This window comes from Cyrtonyx montezumae, unplaced genomic scaffold (genome assembly GCF_038088225.1).
Source record: "Cyrtonyx montezumae isolate F1298 unplaced genomic scaffold, pur_monq_1.0 scaffold_16, whole genome shotgun sequence".
Taxonomy (NCBI): Eukaryota; Metazoa; Chordata; class Aves; order Galliformes; family Odontophoridae; genus Cyrtonyx; species Cyrtonyx montezumae.
The window spans coordinates 4,835,884-4,853,609 of record NW_027071892.1 but is presented as its reverse complement, the minus strand read 5'-3'; the positions used below and the strand labels follow the sequence as shown (position 1 = coordinate 4,853,609).

At 64.1% G+C, this 17,726-nt stretch overlaps 4 protein-coding genes across 5 annotated transcripts in view; 2 read left to right on the top strand and 2 right to left on the bottom strand.

The window, feature by feature from the left end:
* Positions 1 to 456: 456 nt before the first annotated feature.
* Positions 457 to 4,469, bottom strand: RGS11 (regulator of G protein signaling 11). Of its 2 annotated transcripts, none has more exons than XM_065732412.1 (17): positions 4,378 to 4,469; positions 4,095 to 4,191; positions 3,810 to 3,860; positions 3,621 to 3,727; positions 3,488 to 3,539; positions 3,353 to 3,411; positions 3,151 to 3,227; positions 2,975 to 3,056; positions 2,803 to 2,871; positions 2,341 to 2,370; positions 2,205 to 2,266; positions 1,893 to 2,006; positions 1,661 to 1,776; positions 1,241 to 1,328; positions 1,005 to 1,143; positions 863 to 945; positions 457 to 758 (listed from the first exon to the last, which is right to left on the bottom strand). In XM_065732412.1, exons 1-17 carry the CDS (start codon positions 4,438 to 4,440, stop codon positions 626 to 628), a joined length of 1,422 nt encoding a protein of 473 aa, XP_065588484.1. In that variant the 5' UTR covers positions 4,441 to 4,469; the 3' UTR covers positions 457 to 625. The 2 variants fall into 2 exon arrangements, with proteins under 2 accessions (XP_065588484.1, XP_065588485.1); XM_065732413.1 differs by having other exon boundaries at positions 2,341 to 2,364.
* An 809-nt stretch (positions 4,470 to 5,278) lies between these two features.
* Positions 5,279 to 7,803, top strand: ARHGDIG (Rho GDP dissociation inhibitor gamma). Its single transcript, XM_065732421.1, has 6 exons — positions 5,279 to 5,351; positions 6,134 to 6,322; positions 6,953 to 7,036; positions 7,121 to 7,197; positions 7,416 to 7,479; positions 7,549 to 7,803. The coding sequence occupies exons 1-6, from the start codon at positions 5,279 to 5,281 to the stop codon at positions 7,746 to 7,748; spliced, it is 687 nt and encodes a 228-aa protein (XP_065588493.1). The 3' UTR covers positions 7,749 to 7,803.
* A 428-nt stretch (positions 7,804 to 8,231) lies between these two features.
* On the top strand, positions 8,232 to 11,127 carry PDIA2 (protein disulfide isomerase family A member 2). The gene is made up of 11 exons (XM_065733020.1): positions 8,232 to 8,475; positions 8,792 to 8,995; positions 9,192 to 9,325; positions 9,395 to 9,532; positions 9,597 to 9,713; positions 9,786 to 9,911; positions 9,988 to 10,182; positions 10,295 to 10,415; positions 10,554 to 10,735; positions 10,837 to 10,923; positions 11,027 to 11,127. The coding sequence occupies exons 1-11, from the start codon at positions 8,232 to 8,234 to the stop codon at positions 11,099 to 11,101; spliced, it is 1,623 nt and encodes a 540-aa protein (XP_065589092.1). The 3' UTR covers positions 11,102 to 11,127.
* A 1,701-nt stretch (positions 11,128 to 12,828) lies between these two features.
* The window catches only part of AXIN1 (axin 1), a 66,212-nt gene continuing 61,314 nt past the window's right edge, over positions 12,829 to 17,726 (bottom strand). The window contains exons 8-9 of the mRNA XM_065732398.1: positions 14,782 to 14,949; positions 12,829 to 13,828 (exon numbers count right to left, since the gene is read on the bottom strand). Coding sequence (XP_065588470.1) covers positions 13,702 to 13,828; positions 14,782 to 14,949 — 295 coding nt within the window. The 3' untranslated portion in view covers positions 12,829 to 13,701. The remainder of the gene's footprint in view (positions 13,829 to 14,781; positions 14,950 to 17,726) is intronic.

The following is a 17,726-nucleotide window of genomic DNA, read 5'->3' as shown; positions in this document are numbered from 1 at the left end:
GGGCAGGGTTCATGATCCCGAGCATCTGCACAGTTTCTTGGTAGTCACAGAGCAGGCTGCCCCCACCCCCTTCCTTCATGGGCTGGGGGTGACCCCACGCTGCCCTGCAGTGCGGGTTTGTGCTCAGCCCCAAGTGCCAGAGGGCACGAGCTCCTCTTGTGTTTATATAACAGCCCCTATTAATCCCCCACAGCTGGGGCTCAGCTCTGGGAAAGAGAATAATCCTGTGTGAGATCCGCGGGCTCTGCTCAGATTAATGGGTGGCGGGTGGAGCAGCTCAGCTGCCAGCCACCATCCCTGCCCTCCCATCCTTCAGCTGCTGCCATCCCCTGCACTCAGCCCAGCTCCTGGTGCCTGCTGGGGGTGCACGCAGGGCTGCAGGGATCCCCTCCTGTGTCACCCCTCTGTCAACACCATGCGAGCCGCAGCGCTTTCCCTGTGAAACCAAAAGGGATGCTTTATTTCTGCGTGTGCTGTGTTCTCCCCGTGGGGACCCGGGGCCGGGCAGGCCGGCTGCTGGCTCCCCCGGGGGTAGGAAGGAGCTGGGGGCAGTGAGCAGGGACTGCCGGGGACGTATGGCTTCTCTCCTTTCAGTGCTACTGCGGGCAGGGTGCTGCGGTGGGGCCTAGCTCTCCTCCTCGGGCACGGCTGCAGGACCCTTGCTCTTGTCCTCACCCTTGGCCTCGGTGTCACCGGTGGGCAGGAGCAGGGCCGGGCTGGGGCTGGAGTGCCGCTGCTTGCGCATGAAGGGGAACACCCTGCGGGCAGAGCCGGGCTGAGCACCACGGGGACCCTCAGCACCACGGGGACCCTCAGCACCACGGGGACCCTCAGCACCACGAGGCCCCGGCACCGCTCTCACCGCTTCTTGGTCTCCGGAGGGATGACGGCCTCGGCCAGCAGGTTCCTGTAGAGCTCTGACTTGAGGAAGCGCGGGTAGGAGTCCTGGGGGAGCGGAGCGTCAGGCTGCAGCCCTACTCCAGCACTGCCCGCCCCATACCCACCTTCTTCATCAGCATGTAGATGTGCATCTGTGCGTCGTCCATCACGTAGCGGTGGGGCGTCTTGATGCCCTCCAGCGTCCGCTCCATGGTCTTGCTGTCGATGTTCACCCAGCGCGTGGCTCCGGGAGCCAGGAACTGCCTGGGGGTCGGTACCTGATGACCAGCACCCAGCCAGGCCCGGCCCCACGCTGGGATGGAGTGCTGTGATGGCCTTGACCCAAGGACCCGGCACTCACTGGTAGATGGAGTCCACGATCTCATGGATGCGGGACTGCTCCCCGTAGCGCAGCTCCTCGCACGCCTCCCAGAAGCTCAGATTCTCAGCTGGGGAAGGGGACATGGTGTTGAGGAGGAGGACGTGATGTCAGGATGGGGACGTGGCATTGAGGAGGAAGGACGTGGTGTTGGAGAGGAGATACGGTGTTGGGGAGAGAGGATGTGGCGTTCAGATTGGGATGTGGCATTGGGATGGGGTCGTGGCGTTGGGTAAGGGATGTGGTGTTGGAATAGGAACATGGTGTTGGGTAGGACATAGTTCTGGACCCCCTGGTGTGGGCAAACCCCCCTCAGGTCCCAGCTGAGCACAAGGGCAAGGCAAAGCCCCACAGCATGGAGGCAGTCGGTGTGAGGTGCAGCAGCAGGCAGGGCTCACTCACCGCTGAACTCCTTCTTGAGGAACTCAAGGAGCTGTGCACGACCCAGTGGGTCCATCAGGAGTTCGCTGAAGTTGAAGCCCCAGCGCTCCACCCGCAGCTTCGTGGGGGTTGTCACCCTGAGGGCAGCGTGCGGGAAGGGCTGGGGGCTGCAGAAATGGCCCCCACACCTCAGGGCCACCTGCGTCCTCTCCCTGCACCCATCCTGGGGCTGGTGGCCCCCAGGGGTGCTTACGTGGGGGCATTCATGGTCCAGTAGGTGGTGTCATCAGTGATCCAGGGGTTGCTGGGCAGACAGCCTGACATGATGGGGTCGTGGGGCACGTATTGCTCGTTGAATTTGAGGTACCTGCAGGGAGCGGTGGCTGGGGGGGCTGGGTCACATCCCGCTGCCCCCCATGGCCCTGACTCTTGGGGGATGCACGAGGCCAGCACAGGGAGGGAGTGTGCTTGGGCTCTGCAGTGGCCTCAGCTCTGCCCACCACCACGGCAGGGATGGGGCAGGTGCTGAGGGGGGGCTGCCAGCCCACTGCAGGACGGAGCTCACCCTTCGAGGCAGATAGATGACTTCACTCTGGTCCTGGCCATGGCCTTCCTGCAGTACTCAATCTGGGCCGGCCGTGGGCACACGTCAGGGCCCCGTGCCCCACAGCAGCCCCATGGCTGCCCTCCACCCCACTCACCTCCCGCTTGTAATAGTCCATGTTCTTGGCCTGGAAGAGATGTGCGGGGACGAGTGAGGGCTTAGGGGATCTCATGTGCGTCTCCTGAGCCAGCACTGCATGCCTCCAGCCCACTGACACCAAGCATGAACCCAACCTCCTGCCTCCCCAGCATGGCAGCATCCCTGGGCTGCTGACACTTACGTGGGCAGAAAGCACCGCACACAGAGGAGAGAAGAGAAAACGCAGCAGTTAGGAAGGAGCACCGGTGGCTGTGGGGCTCAGGGTGCCATGGTGCACGCAGCGGGGCAGCTGCAAGGATCAGAGCCCTGGCACAGATGGCAGTGTGTGCACGGGCAAACACGGCCCTCCCTGCTCCGCCACGGTGGTGGGGGCAGCAGGACACAGGGATGGCAGCAGGGCTAAATGTGGGCACCGCGTGGGGTGAGACGTGGGGCAGCACCACGGGCCGGCTGTGCTCACCAGCTGCACGCGGGTGGTGTGGCAGTTCCTGCGCTCGGGGCCCTGCTCCAGCACGTTGGGAGCTCCCGGCTGCAACGAGAGCGATGGGCTGGGGGACCCCCAAGCCACCCCCACGCAGCTATGCCCGGACTGTGCCGTGCCACCAGCCGTGTCCCACCCAGCTCCTCCTCACCGGGGGCCGGTTGACGAGCCAGTACGCCTGCTCCTGGCACTCGATGACAATGCGGTCACCCTTCCGCCGCTGCTTGGCCGCCCTGACCGTGCAAAAGTGGCCGGGGGGGGTGAGGGGGTGGGTTGGCACCCCGTCCCCACTGCCCATGGCCACCTCCATCACGGCCTCACGCTCACCGCAGCTGCTCCCGCGCCTGCATGACCACGAAGTCCCACGTGTGGTTGATCCTCTTGTGCAGGAGGTTGTAGTTGTCCTGGGGGGCAGTGAGCAGGTGAGCGTAGCGTGGCACCTGCACCCCTTGCCCTGCCCTGGGTCGACAGCACCCTTATTGCCCCCCCACGCCAGGTGAGCTGAGGCCCCGCAGCTCATCACACGCACCTTCTCGTGCTCGATCAGGTCGCCCTGCTTGCGGATGTTCTTCTTGGCCAGGTAAATGGCTGCAGGGCGAGCGGAGCCGCTCAGCGGAGCCGGGACCCACTGTGCTCCGCGGGGTCTCAGCTGGGGGGCACCTACCGTAGTCCAGCTCGGTGGCCGGCCACTTGGTGCTGGTCCAGAAGTACGGGGTCTGGGGGGAGGGGGGCCGGACTGAGCGGAGCTGGGGCGATGTGGGGTTGGTGCCGGGACCCGGACCGCGGAGGGCACCCACCTGGAAGCGATACGGCGACTCGTCGGCACGCAGCACCAGGCTGCGGGGGTCCCGGAGCGGGTAGATGTAGCCGTGCCTCACGATCAGGTTGCCGAGGTGCAGCGACTCTGGGTGGGGGCACGGAGGGCTGCCGGGCTGCTCTGTGAGCTGCTGGGACCCCCCCCTCCCGGCCCCGCACCGGGCACTCACCCTCCTCCGAGATGCCGTACTTCTGGATGAGCCACTCCACGATGTCGTTCCCTGGGGATCGCGGCAGCGCTATGGTGCGATGCGGTGCCGCGGTCCCACGGGGCACGCGGGGTTACGGGGCACAGCCGCCCGTCCCGGGAGCGCTCAGCAAACGCAGCATCGCTCCCAGCCGCGGCCCCGGGCACTTTGCTGAGCGCCGGGCGCTGCCCGCTGTGCTGTGCTGTCCCCGCGCACCGCTCAGAGCCGCGCGGGTGACGCCGCTCCTCTGCCCACCTCCCCACGCACCTGTCATGGCATGGGGGATGACGGTGATGAGCAGCCGCTGGTTCCTCATCTTGATGCCCATGTCCGGGTCCTGCATGCTGACGATCATCCGCTCCATCTGCGGGGCACCGGCCGCGTTCAGCCCCGCGGTGGGAGACACCGGGCTCGGGGACAGCCCGGACGCGGGACACCCTGTAGAGTCGTCTCCGGGCCGGGGCGGCCCCGCTCGCTCCCCGCGGATCCCGACGCCCGGTGCGGTGCCCCCGCCCTCGTCCTGCCCCGTGCCCGCCCGGCGTCCGCTCACCTTGCCCAGGCACGGCATCTGCAGGCGGGGCTGCCCTCCGCCGCGGGGACCGCCGATGGTCATAGCGGGTGCGCGTCCCGCACCGCTCCGCACCGCTCCGCCCGGGGCTGCGGCTTCACCGGCCCCAACCCCGCCCCGCCCCGCCCCGCCCGTCCGCCCCGCGCTCCCCCTCGCGGCTGCGGCGCTCCGGTGCCCCGCGGGGCCGTGCGGGGCAGTGCGGGGTCGGGGGCGGCCGTCGGGGCCCGGAGCCCATCGAGGGGCGGCGTGCGGGGAGCGAGGGGATGTGCGGGGTGCGTGTGTGCAGGAGGGCTACGAGCAGTGTGCGGGGTGCGTGGACGTAAGGCAGAAGGTCTTAGGGATGTGCGGGGGGCGGGGGGGATGCGCGTGCAGTGCGTGTGTGCAGGAGGTGTGCGGGGTGCACGCGAGGAGCGGACAGCGCGTTCAGGGTGCGCTCGGGACACGGGCTGAGCGCTTGCGGAGCTCGGGGCGGGGGGGTGAGGGGGTGCGGGCAGAGCCCCGAGGACGCGGGCGGACCGGCTCCGGATACGCCCCGACCCCGCGGTTCCCGCTCGGTTCGCGGTGCGGGGGGTGGGGGGACGGCTGCGGGCAGAGCACGCGGCGCGGGCGGTGCGGACAGGCGCGGTGCGGACGCGCGGCGGATGAGCTCACTGCAGTCACACCGCCCATGTGCGGGGCTGGAGCCGCACGGCGCCGAGGGGCGGGGGCGGGCGGGGGCGGGCAGCGGAACCGCCGCGTCTGCGGGAACCACCGCCGCCGCCCCGCCGGGCCGCGCCGGGCAGCGCCGAGAGCAGCGGGGAGAGAGCAGCGGGACCGACACCCCCTCCCTCTCCGGAGCCCCCCCCCAACCCCCCCCTCCCCGGGGGCCCGGCGCGGCCCGGCCATGCTCGGCCTGGACGTGTGCGAGGCGGGCGGGCAGCTGCTGGAGCTGCTGTGGCTGACGCTGTGCTACCGAGGTGAGCGGCGGAGGGGCGGCTGCTCGGGGATGGCGGCTGCTCGGGGATGGGGGGGGACGGGCCGAGCATCGCTCCCCGCGGCCGGCGACAACAGGTGGGGCAGCCCCGCAGCGCCCATCCCGGTGAGCCCCCGCCGCTGCATCCCGGCGCGGTACCGCGAGGTGCGGGGCCGCTGCCGTCTCCCGGGGCCTGGAGACGTGCCCGGGGCCGAGCGCGGGGCTCTGCCCGTACGACGGGCACGATGCAGTGGACGGGGGCCCACGGCCCCCGGCCTTCGTCTCCCTCCCCCCCCTCCCCCCATCCTTACGGCAGGGGGACCGCCGTTGGACCCGTCCCCGTGGGTTACGTCGCTGTTCGTGCTGCTGGTGCGGCTTTGGGGCGGGCAGTGGGGCCGGCGGTGCCCAGCGGGCTGCGTGGCGGTGGGGATACCCTCAGGTGACCGTGCGGGAAGGACGCCGAGGGCTGCAAACGCACTGTGAGCCGCGCACACGCAGCATCACGGCTCATCTCTGCATGGCTGCAGCCGGCGGCACCGCCTCCGGGATCCGCTGTGCCAGCGGGCCCTGGGGACACGCAGCCCTGGGGACACGCAGCCCTGGGGACACGCAGCATGGTGGCATCGCCGTGGCCCTGTGTGGGGGGGACATTGCATCCACCACATGGCAGCTTGGGGGACGTCATCCATCTGAGCTCGTCTCCCCCCGCCTGGTGGTGCTGGTGCGTCCCTGAGGCGTGGGGGGTCCCCAGGGTGCCCCCGGTTTGCCACTGCCTATGCCCCGCAGACATCATGGCTGACAAGGAGGGGGTGATGCTGTCGCTGGATGAGGAGGAGGAGGAGGATGCCGACGTGGCCCTGGCGTACAAGACTCCGGAGAGGAAGAGCTTGCGGGAGATCCAGGAGCTGGACCCGGGGGATGAGAGCCTGCGGAAGTACAAGGAGGCGCTGCTGGGCAACATCCCTGCGGCCGTGGGTAAGGCTGGGGCTGGGTACCCCATCTCCCCGGGCATCCCATCACCCTGACATCCCATCACCCCGACACGTCACGCCGGGTGATGCGGCCTGAGCAGGCGCAGGGAGCTGTGGTGTCTCTGGAACCATCCCCATGGGGAGGGCACGTTCCAACCGCGTCACCCACGGGTGCTGCCTGTGCCCACCCCACTGCAGGGAGACCCCGGCATCCCCTGCTGCGGGTAAGGCTGCCCGGGGACCCCGGTTGCCTTGGTTACAGGATCACCGCTGCGGTTGCCATAGGAACGGTTACAAGGGACCGGGAAATTCATTGGGATGGAGGAGACGGAGTGAGCGGCCGTGGGGGGCTGTCAGCCCTGACCCCCCCCCTGCAGCCAGGAGCTGCCCTGGTGCTTGTGTGGCTCGGCATGGGGTGGGCTGTGTCACGGGGCTTTTAATATGGACGCATGTGCAAAGGGTTTGAGCTGAGCTGCGGTGCCCCGCTGCCCAGAGCCCATTGTCCTCAGGCTGCTGCATGCAGCCCGTTGGGACACATGGGCAGGGACGGCCCCGGGAGCCCCCGGCCCTCCTGCTCTGCAGCCCGAGGTGCCAACGCCATGGGTGAGGGTCACACCACGTTGCTTGTCCCCAGATGCCAGCATACCTAACGTGCAGGTGACAAAGCTGACCCTGATGTGCGAGCAGGCGCCGGGGCCCATCACCATGGACCTGACGGGTGAGTGCTGGGGGTCCTCCACAGCAGAAAGGGGAGGGGGAGGAGGATGGGTGTCACACTGATGGGACCATCTGCCTCGTGCAGGAGACCTGGAGGTGCTGCAGAGCCGTCCCTTCGTGCTGAAGGAGGGGGTGGACTATAGGGTGAAGGTGTCCTTCAAGGTAAGGCCCTGTTCTGTGAGCGCCCGACACCCACCTGAGGGCTCTGTGCCTTCTCCAGGGGTCCCTGCCCACCCTGGGGACCCGCACTGCCCCCAGCATCACTGCCCCCATTGGCCACTCCTATCCCTGCTCAGTACCCATCCCAAGAAGCTGCACTGCAGGGCACTGTAGGGTGGCTGCCCCTCCAAGCCGCGCTCAGCCCCTTTTGTGCCCCGCAGGTGAACAGAGAGATCGTCTGCGGGCTGAAGTGCCTGCACCTGACCTACCGCCGCGGGCGGCCGGGTGAGCGGGGTCAGGGATGGGGTGGGGCCGCACCGCCCGGCCCCGCTCAACCCAACCCCTCTCCCCCAGTGGACCGCGACGTCTTCATGGTGGGCAGCTACGCGCCGCGGGACGAGGAGTACGAGGTGGTGACGCCGGCCGAGGAGGTGCCGCGGGGCCGGCTGGCGCGAGGCTCGTACCGCGTCCGTTCGCTGGTCACCGACGACGACAAGACGGAGCACCTGGCCTGGGAGTGGGGCCTGTGCATACGGAAGGGCTGGGAGGACTGACCTCCCCCTGCCCCATCACTGTGGGGAACCCACCCCCCCCCCATCCCCCAGCGCCCGGGGACACCCCACCGCCCGCGCCGCCCCACCGATGGGAAGGCGGGGGGGGGGGCCCTTAGCAAGCGGGTGCCCGCGGTCGTGGTCTTGGCAACCAAAGTTATTTTTAATTGCTGTTTTTTTTTGATACCGACGCCCGACGCGTCCTCGCGGCGCCGCCAGCGCTGTGCACGGCTGTCGCGCTGAGCTGCGCCCGGCCGCAGGCTGTGCTCCTCCGTCGCCATTAAACCCCACAGACGTGTCTCTTACTGCCGTGTCCGTGCCCTGCTCCCGCTGCCGTCTGGAAATCCGCCACCTGCTCGCTGCCTTATCTCCGTGCTGGCAGCCAGTAGCGGAGGGCCACGAGCTCCCACGGCCCGGCACCTCCCGCCCCACCGCCCTTATCTGCCCCTCTCCCCCGTGTGAGGGCTTCGGCAGCGGGACGGGGCCATGCGGGGCAGCGCGGTGCTGTGCGTGCTGCTGCTGTCGCTGGCCTGGCTGGGCCCGGCGTGGGGGGCTGAGGGCGAGGAAGAGGACGGGGAGGTGGTGGTGGCGGAGGAGAAGGAGGAGGAGGAGGATGGAGAGGATGAGGTGCTCTCGGATGAGCTGGAGGAGGAGGACGGCGTCCTGGTGCTCCATGAGCACAACTTCGCCCGCGCGCTGCGCGAGCACCGACTGCTGCTGGTGGAGTTCTGTGAGTGCCCGTGGGGTGGGAGGTGGGCAGGGCAGGGCTGGGGCTGCAGGGTTGGGGCACGACGCCAGCGTGGGGACCTGAAGGTCAGTGGTGGGCAGAAGGGCACGGGGTGTGAGGTGGAAAGGAGACGCAGGGCGGGGCGATGGGGACAGGGGCACAGCAGGGATGGAGGACGTGAGGTGCGGACATGGGACACGGGGCACAGTGGCTCACATGTGCCGTTAGGTGCCCCCAACCTCACCCCTGGGCTGGGGACACCTCTGTACTGGGGTCACCCCCCGTGGGCTGTGCTGTGGTGACCCGTGGCCTCGCACAGACGCGCCGTGGTGCGGCCACTGCCGCCGCTTGGCCCCCGAGTTCGCCCGTGCGGCCGCGGTGCTGAGGAACGGATCGGTGGCGGTGCTGGGCAAGGTGGACGCCGTGGAGCAGGCGGCCCTGAGCGCCGAGTTCCACATCGAGGCCTTCCCCACGCTCAAACTCTTCCGTGACGGCAACCGCACGCACCCCGTGGCGTACAGCGGTAGGGCTGCGGGGGCACCGCGGGGGCACGGGGCGCTTTGGGGGTGGTGGTGAAGGGGTGACGGCGTCCCGATGGTGGGCAGGGGGCAGCTCCGTGGTGACACGATGGGGCGGCAGCGTGCTGGCGGCGATGGCACACAGTGGGGTGGAGGTGGGTGGAGGGGGTGGCGGCGGTGGCAGCCCCGCTCCGCGCTCAGGACGCATGGACGCCGAGGGGATGGTGCTCTGGATGCAGCGTCGGGCCGGGCCCAGCGCTACGCTGCTGCACGACGCCGACACCGCCGCCGCCTTCGTCAGCGCGCAGGACATCGCGGTCGTGGGCTTCTTCAAGGTGGGATGGGGCCGGGGCAGGGGGGGCTGTGACACAGCCGGGGCAGTGCTGACGGCTGGGGCTGTGCAGGAGCTGCAGGGCGATGCGGCGCGGGCGTTCTACGAGGTGGCCGGGGAGCTGGTGGATGTGCAGTTCGGCGTGGCTGAGAAGGATGAGGTGTTCGAGGCGTACGAGCTGTCAGCTGACACCGTCTGCCTCTTCAAGAAGGTGAGTGTGGTGGGGGTGGCGGGGCCGTGCTGGGGCCCGGTGCTCACAGCCCCACACGTGGCAGTTCGATGAGGGACGGGTGGATTTCCCCGTGGACCCGGAGCGGGGCGTGGACGTGGCCAAGCTGACGCGGCTGCTCCGCGTGCACAGCCTGCGGCTGGTGATGGACTTCTCCAACGAGGTACGGCCGCTGCCCACCCCGGTCCTGGTGTGGCCGCAGGGTGCCCAGCCTCACACTCCTCCTTCCCCCCAGACCTCCAAGGAGATCTTTGGGGCCAAGATCCCCCACCACATGCTGCTCTTCCTCAACACCTCCGTGGCGGAGCAGCAGGAGCTGCGCCATGAGTTCCACGCAGCCGCCGGCGCCTTCCGGGGCGAGGTGAGCTTGGTCCCATGGCAAGCAAGGATGGAACCCAGGGGACCGCGGCCTCAGCGCTGCCCATCCCCCCCTCCAGGTGCTCTTTGTGGTGGTGGACGTGGCCGGGTACGGTGCCACCGTTCTGCCCTTCTTCAACCTGAAGCCCAGCGATGCCCCAACGCTGCGCTTCATCAAGATGGAGAACAACCGCAAGTACCGCATGGAGGAGGACGCCTTCTCAGCCACGGCCGTGCGCAGCTTTGTGCAGGCGGTGCTGGATGGTAAAGTGAAGGTCAGGAGATGTGCCCGGATCCAACGGGGCTGCGGGCCCTGTGTCCCTGGCCCCAAACGCGTATTCCAGCACTGCTCAGTGTGGGCTGCGGCCGTCCCTGCTGTCCCCACAGCCCCATCTGCTGAGCGCAGAGGCCCCCGAGGACTGGAACACGCGGCCTGTTAAAGTGCTCGTGGGGAAGACCTTCGAGCAGGTGGCATTTGATGAGACCAAGAACGTCTTTGTGAAGTTCTGTAAGTGCTGAAGTCCCATCCCCAAGCTCCATCGTGGGGCTCAGCCCCTCTCCATGACTGCTCCTGCATCCCCGCCCCTCGCCTAGCCCCGGTGCCCCCAGCCCAGCTGTGACCCCCAGCACCGTGCCCGTCACACAGATGCACCATGGTGCACCCACTGCCAGGAGATGGCGGCTGCCTGGGAGGAGCTGGGTGAGCGCTACAAGGACCACGAGGACATCGTCATTGCTGAGATGGATGCCACGGCCAACGAGCTGGAGAACATCACCATCAATGGTTACCCCACGCTGCACTATTTCCCCGCTGGGCCGGGCAGGAAGGTGGGCAGGGCTGGGTGTGGGGCAACCCTGGCTCTGCCAGCACCTGGGGAAGGTTGGGCTCAGGCATCACTCCATGTCCTCCTCCTGTCCCCTGGCTCTAGATGGTCGAATATAGGAGTGCTCGAGATGTGGAGACCTTCTCCAAGTTCCTGGAGAATGGAGGGAAGCTGCCTGAGGAGCCACCCACGGTTAGTGAGGTGCCCCCATCCCCGGGCAGGGGCACAGACCCTGCAGGATACATGGGACGGGGACAGGACATGTCCATCCCTGTCTCACTGCCACCTCCTGCAGGTGTCCAAGACCCCAGAGAACGGCACAGAGTCTCCGAGCCCATCCGGCACAGCCAAAGCCCGGGAGGAGCTGTGAGCCCTGTCCTGCTGGAGTGGGCACTATAAATGACCCTGGAAACGATGCAGGCTCTGTCTGTGTCTGCGGGGAGCAGCTGGCAGCCCCTGCTGGAGGGGCACACAGCACCGAACGGCGCCTGCTGGGCCTCCTGGGCCCACACTGCAGAGGGTGGGTGCTGCGATGGGGGTTGAGCCCACTGGGGTGCGCAGGGCAGGATCTGTCCCACGGGCAGCTCAGCCTCGGGCACCCATGGTGCTGGGCATTCCCATGGAGGGGGCACTGCCTTTGCCTCCGTGTGATGTTGGACCTGACAGAGCCCTGGGCACGCTGCCGTGCTTGTCCTGTCCTTGTGGCCCTGCGGTGTCGGAGCGGTGCAGGCAGCCCGGGTTGGCCCTCGTGCTGCCCCAGAAATGGGGCTGAGCTGTCAGGGTGCTGGGGATGAAGGAACCGCAGAGGGCTTTCAGCTTGGTGGCCCCAAGGCCTCCTGTCCCAGGCCTGGGCTGCACAACACAGCACCGTCCCCAGGGTTCCAGTCCCAGAAACTGCTGTCACACTCCAGGGAAGGCAGGAGTAGACCCAAATGGGGCTCCAACACTCCTCTGGAGCCTTTCCAAACCTTGGCTTGCAGCCTCAAGACCCCCTGGCACTCCCTCAGTACCCAGCACCGTCCCCTCTCCCTGGGCTGCTGCTCTCCAGCCACGAGCAATGGCTGTGGGACCCCCACGCCCACCCTGCGGGCAGCCCCACCGTGTGCCCATGCCCCTGGGCCAGGGCTGGGCCCTTCCCCTGCCTGCTCCCATGTCTGCTCCGCGGGGAAGGAAGAAACCAGAAGGCACCGGGATGTGGGGTTTTATTTCATTTTATCCAAGTACCTTTGAAAAGATCATTGTACAAGTCAGCATATGAGGATGCACAGGAGACACCAGCGGGGCTGCATGGCCGCTGGAGGACGCTGCGCTCGGCAAATGTACATATTTACAGGGACCCCCCTGAGAAAAAAAGGGGGAGACAGGAATCCCAGGCATGGTAACAACCTCACCAGACACAACACCATCAGAACTTAAAAAAAATGAGGGAGGAAAGACGTTCGTAACACTGTTCCCTGGCTGAAAACGATTGCAGATTTTGCTGGACTTCACATAGTGATAGGCAAGTCACAGAACCGTATTTAAAGGCACTCGGTGACGTGTACAAGAGGCTGAGTTGTCCCCACACAGTGCCACTCGCCCACAGCCCCGCAGGCAGCCACGTCGTGCCCCAGCGTGCTGCAGGAGCAGCGAGCAATGGGGCATGCAGATGGGCAGGGTGAGTGCTGATGTGGGACCCCCCAGGAGCTGGTGCTGGGGGCACAGGTTTGCCCAAGGGCCACTGCAGAGCTGTGGCTGCTGGGGCACAGAGTGTGGCCTGGGATGGTGGGAAGGGCAGGGGGAGCACCGGCACAGCCCCCGACTTTCTGGTGGCTGAGGAATCCCACGGAGCTGAGCTCAGTCCCACCTGCACCTCAGGAGCTGCCCCCTGCTGTAACTGCAGCATCTAGGGGACCTGACTGAACTACAGCCCCACCGCTCCTTTGGACTGCAGTGCCCTCACGCTGCCTCTCCGGACACAGAACCTGTCAGAAGACACCGAACTCATAACACAATGGTTTTTGCCCTCAGACTGAAGTGTCTAATTGGCTTCCTCCCCATACTACCTCTCTCCTAAGGCAACTCCCCCAACCAAAGCCCAGCCTTGGCACTGGGGGCCAGCCCTCAGTGGAGCTGCAGCACCCTCTGGGGGGCAAGGTCTGCCCCAGGAGCAGGCACACGTGGCAGACAAGCACAGGGTATGGGATGCTGCAGTGCTGAGCAGCAGCTGACCCTCGCTGGTGGCCTGCAGCCCTGCCCACTCACCCCGTGGCTCAGGTAGAAGGCACCATGGGAAGCCTGCAGCACTGAGAGCTGGCAGCCACCCTCCCTTCCCTCGGGGATTCACTCAGTTGCAAGAAAGCTCAGGAGAAAAACCACCCTACCAGGTCCAGTAGCTGCGACTGCCAGGGAGGCAAGAGCCCAGCTCCTTCAGAATGGCTCAGTTATCTTCAGAGGTGCACAGAACCGCAGTGGAGGGCCCCTCTGGAGAGCAGCAGCGACTTCCACAGCAGCAGGGACAGCAGCTCGTCAGCCAGGTGCACCCTGCTCAGAGCCATCCACACCGAGGGGACAGGAAGGGTGAAGCGAGGAGCACACGGGGTCTGACAGATGGCTGCACACTTTGGGTGAGTTCTGCAGTACCTGTATGTTTTACATTTACATAAGAGCACTGTGACATTGGAAATATTTTCCTTTTATTACAATATATCAAAAATATGCAGCTTTAGTAAACAAGTTCATTTTACACTTTCTAATGCACTGTACAATGCTACATTACACTTATATTCGGTATGGAGAGGGAGCCCAGGCTCCCACTGGCAGGTTTGTGGGGTGAAACGATTTCCCATGGCACAACAGAGCTTGCCCAGGTCCTGGCACAGAGCAGGCCATGCCCTGGGCTGCCCAGTGCCTTCTGGAGTAGCACCGCCAGCGTCTGCTCCAGACCTTCTCCTCCAGTCCCAGAGTCCTTCACAGTCCTTCCTCTGCAGCCTAGTCGATCTTCTCCACCTTCCCAATGATCTTCTCTTCGAAGATGGGCAGGATGGTGTCGTCCTCCCGCACCTCCTCAAAGACCACACCGCAGTCGAACTCATCACTCACTTTCTTAAAGTAATACCTGAAAGGCCAGAAACACGGGGACACAGAGAGGTCAAGGGCCACGTGGGACACCACGGTTACACCCCAACACAGGGGACAGCACCTGCGTGGCTGTGAGCTCAGGATGAACGGGAGCGGCCCCAGCAGGTTGGCATGTGCCATCCCTCACATAGTGACAGCAGTCAGAATGCATGCAGGAATGCTGAGGAGCTCAGGCTCTGAATCCCAGCCCACTCACAGCTCTCTCAACAGCTGGCTGGAGGTCCTGATGCTGGCAGGGCCCTGCAAGCATTTCTAAGCAGGCTTCCTTCCCAAGGCAGCTGCCACTTGGAGGGGGTGCTCTGCAGAGCTTCATATCCCGTGCCTGGTGCTACAGAATGAGGAGCATTTGGGGACTCAGCGGGGCCCGGCCTCCCTGCTCACACTGGAGGAAATTTCTGGGAGCTGAAATGACTCTGGAAGTTGGGGAGTTCCTCACAGCATCAGCAAGCACTGGCTGATGCTGCTCCTCACCAGCCCAGGATGTTGCACAGCCCTGTAGGGCAAGCAGCTTCTGTTTGGGGTGCAAACTGTGATGCAGGATATTTCTGGTGGAAACCCCAATCTCCCATGTCATGTCCTTATAACACGCCTCTTCAACAGGCAGACCCTCCCAGTCAAACCCAAACATAAGCCTGCTTCCACCAGGCAAGACTGCAGCTGCAAGTACGAATTCTACCCTTATTTAAAAAGTACATTCCCGTCTCGCTTTGGGATTTACTTTTCTAAGTGAATGTCCCCTGGCAACAAGATGCCTTTGCTGTGCTGCCATGACCCTGACAGGCTGCTGAGAACCCCGGGAGCCCCCTGACCTACCTCCACCACGCTCCTTCTCCTCGACAGGAGCAACGTCGCTGCATCCTGGGGGTGCCACCTGCCAGGGGGTGCTGACAGTCTGCTGGCACCACACTGCACGCACTGAGCAGCCCTTACCTGTAGTTCCCTTTCTTGGTCAGCAGCTCCTTGAACTGTCCCAGTGTCACCACGCGCCCTTTGACGAGGGTGCGGTATGGGATGGGCTCTCCACAGAAGTAGTACGCAACCACGATGTTCTCGCAGGGCTGGGACGCTCCGCTGCCCGGTCTCTTCTGGGGCTTCAACCTGTTGTACAAAATCACAAGCAACATCCTGAGTATCGGCCTATGGTGCTCGGCACAGGACCAGCATCCTTTCTTGGCACAGGTCTGCAGGCTGATGTGTGGTGGAACAGCACTTGGAAGGGCTGGATGGAGGCCAGGCTGCAGCTAGGAGGATGAAGGCACGGGTTTCTGCCCCTTAATGCTGCAGAAACCTGTCCTCAGGGACAGGCTTTGAGGGGGTGGCCTTCCTGCAGCACTGAACTCTGAGAGCAACTGGTTAGGGCAGAGCAAGGCAGAGCATCACAGGCCCATTGCAGCCAACTGATGTCACTGCTGGTGTGCACCACTGTGCTTGGGTTTCAGGCGTCAGGGCTTGCCACCTGGACCTTGGTGCAAGCAGTGCTTCAGTGATGGCTCACAGGGTTCGGTCTGCAGGAGAAACCTTCATACCCAGGAGAAGAAAGTGCCATCCATGTCAGAGAGCAACCACTTCTGTGGAGCATCTGGAGCTCCCACATGCAGCTGCAGGGCAGTGGGATGTGCCCTGCCCTGGGTGCTTTGTGCCCATCCTTGTCCCATCCACGCAGGGTGGCAAGGCCTGGCTGGGCTGCTGGCTGACACACGCCCTGACTGTGCTGCAGACTGGATTTTGGAAGGCAGACAGCATCCTCAAACCCCCAGGGAGCAGACCTGGAAGCTCTCACACTTCCCTGCCTCTCAGGATGTCGGTCTGCTCCTTTCCTCCAGCCCACACACTGCTGTTTGCTGTGTGGTGCCATCACCAGATTGAAAGTGTCAGCCCAGTCCTCGCCTCATTTTCAGAGGCAGACAAAAGTAGCAACAATAAAAATGAGGGTGTACTTTGCACTTCTGTAGAGCCTTTCATCTAGGGCACTGTAAACGCTGCACAAACATTTGAGCAGCCTACACAAATGCGTTGCTTGGCATGTGTGGCCTCAGCCAGAGGCAGCCTTCTCTTTCAAAATCACATAAAACAAATTTGGCAGCTTTAAAATTATTTAAAAAGCACACAGGGTAAAAAAGAAAAAAAAATGGATGGTTTTGTATTTATATGACTGGAAAGATGCTATAAAAACAGCATATGCCAAGCACATGAGCTAATGGCAATTCTGGAGATGGCTGTGACCCTAACCTTTAAACACTGGCGTGCAGTCACAGCACCTTTTTCATGGCATGCCCATATAAACATTGGCATTGCAAACCAAGGCCAGTGAACATTCTGTCACCTCTTTCTAAAGCCATGAGAGGTCTAAAGTTTAGCTGAACAATGCTTCTGGTGCCTGCTCTGCCTGGGAGACCTCTGGAGAAACTGCAGCATCCCGAGAGGTGAGGGTGCTCCTGGTGCCAGCGCGGCTCTTAGAGCCCATCCCCATATCAAAGCACAGGATGCCCTTTAGCCAGAAAAGCATTAAGAAATTGAATCATCCTCAGAAAAAAAGATCACGCATTTGAAGGAAAAATGGGCCATAAATTCAGGCAAATTCTGTACATCCTGTGAGCCAGAAGTTAATTGAAGGCGTTTGGAAAACCTCAAAGTCCCTAAGCGTCTCTTAATGCTGCTGGAAACAAGTCGTGACAAAGGGAAAGCTGCTGATGCCCAGGGGAGCCAACAGAGGCTCGTGGGGACATGACAACATGGCACTCAGACTGCAGGGGGGCAGGGCCCTGGTCACTGGGGGTGGGCAGGACTGTTGCAACCCCAAGCCCTCCAGCTCTGCCGTGGTAGAGGCCAGAGCAGGACGGTGCCAATGGCTGGGAGCCTTCCTCCTCCTGCTGCGTCATTTGTGCCTGAAAAGCTGCTCTGCAGTGAGCTCAGACTGGCTGCTGTGCTCCTCTTCCCCAGGCTCAGAAAGGGGCTGTGGGGACTGCACTCACATCCTTTCGAGGGCCGGTCGGAGCAGACAGCTCTCCTGCTGCAGGCTGCAGAGAAAAGCTGGGGCGGTGGAAACTGGGCAGGGGTGAAAGCACTGGTGTCGCTGCGGTGTGCTGGAGAGAACGTCTGAAGCTGTCTGCTTTGGGTCCTCAGTATGGGGGAGAGGCTGAGGGCAGCTCGGGAGGAGGAAGGGGATGGAATCACACCTGGCACTGCCCAGGGCTTTATGGGACCCTGAACGGGCATGAGGCCATGGGCACGGACAGGGTTCGTCCCTGTGGGAGCAGTGCCACCCCAGGGCAGGACCCCAAGAGGCCACCAGTGATGGGACAAGTGGCAAAGGGTCGGTGTCTCCTTGCAGGAAGGAACATCACCTTTCAGAGCATCACAGAATACACACGCGTCCCCAGATCTCTAGCAAAACGAAGCAGGGATGGTGAACAAGAAATCATTGACAACACAATTTTCCAGGCATTCTTCTCCTGGGAACATGACCACACAACTATCTCTGCTGTCATCATTGCCCAGAAACCTCCTGAGACCATTTCTCAGCCCAGATGGGCCCCTGCTGAGAGCACTGCTCCACCACAGCACACCTGAGCCCTGCCTCATTGCAGCCTCCATCTGCACTCATCCCCTGGGTCTGCAGCATGCCCTCTCCACACACACACAGTAAACACTGTTCCTTCCTCTGGGCTCAGCTCCTTTTGCAATGTTCGTCACAAGCAGGAAATGTAACCCAGCAAGGTTTACTGCACCTCACCCCAACCCCTGGAGGTGCCCAAGGAGCCCCGAGCTGGGGGGGTCTGCCAGGACAGGGGAGGAGCAGAGGGGGCTGTGAGGTCCCTTCCAACCCAACCATGGTGTGATTCTATGGGACTATGATGGGCACTAACTCAGCCTGT

What these genes read in the sequence shown, in the direction of transcription:
- RGS11 (XM_065732412.1), bottom strand. Translation starts at nt 4,440, where the DNA reads ATGACCATCGGCGGTCCCCGCGGCGGAGGGCAGCCCCGCCTGCAGATG. An exon ending in ACACCACCCGCGTGCAGCTG is followed by an intron (nt 2,371 to 2,802) that starts GTGAGCACAGCC and finishes CATCTCTTCCAG; the next exon opens with GCCAAGAACATGGACTATTA. An exon ending in TGGACTATTACAAGCGGGAG is followed by an intron (nt 2,267 to 2,340) that starts GTGAGTGGGGTG and finishes CGGCCGGCCCAG; the next exon opens with ATTGAGTACTGCAGGAAGGC.
- ARHGDIG (XM_065732421.1), top strand. Translation starts at nt 5,279, where the DNA reads ATGCTCGGCCTGGACGTGTGCGAGGCGGGCGGGCAGCTGCTGGAGCTG. An exon ending in CAACATCCCTGCGGCCGTGG is followed by an intron (nt 6,323 to 6,952) that starts GTAAGGCTGGGG and finishes GCTTGTCCCCAG; the next exon opens with ATGCCAGCATACCTAACGTG. An exon ending in GGGTGAAGGTGTCCTTCAAG is followed by an intron (nt 7,198 to 7,415) that starts GTAAGGCCCTGT and finishes TGTGCCCCGCAG; the next exon opens with GTGAACAGAGAGATCGTCTG.
- PDIA2 (XM_065733020.1), top strand. Translation starts at nt 8,232, where the DNA reads ATGCGGGGCAGCGCGGTGCTGTGCGTGCTGCTGCTGTCGCTGGCCTGG. An exon ending in ACTGCTGCTGGTGGAGTTCT is followed by an intron (nt 8,476 to 8,791) that starts GTGAGTGCCCGT and finishes GGCCTCGCACAG; the next exon opens with ACGCGCCGTGGTGCGGCCAC. An exon ending in CCGTCTGCCTCTTCAAGAAG is followed by an intron (nt 9,533 to 9,596) that starts GTGAGTGTGGTG and finishes CACACGTGGCAG; the next exon opens with TTCGATGAGGGACGGGTGGA.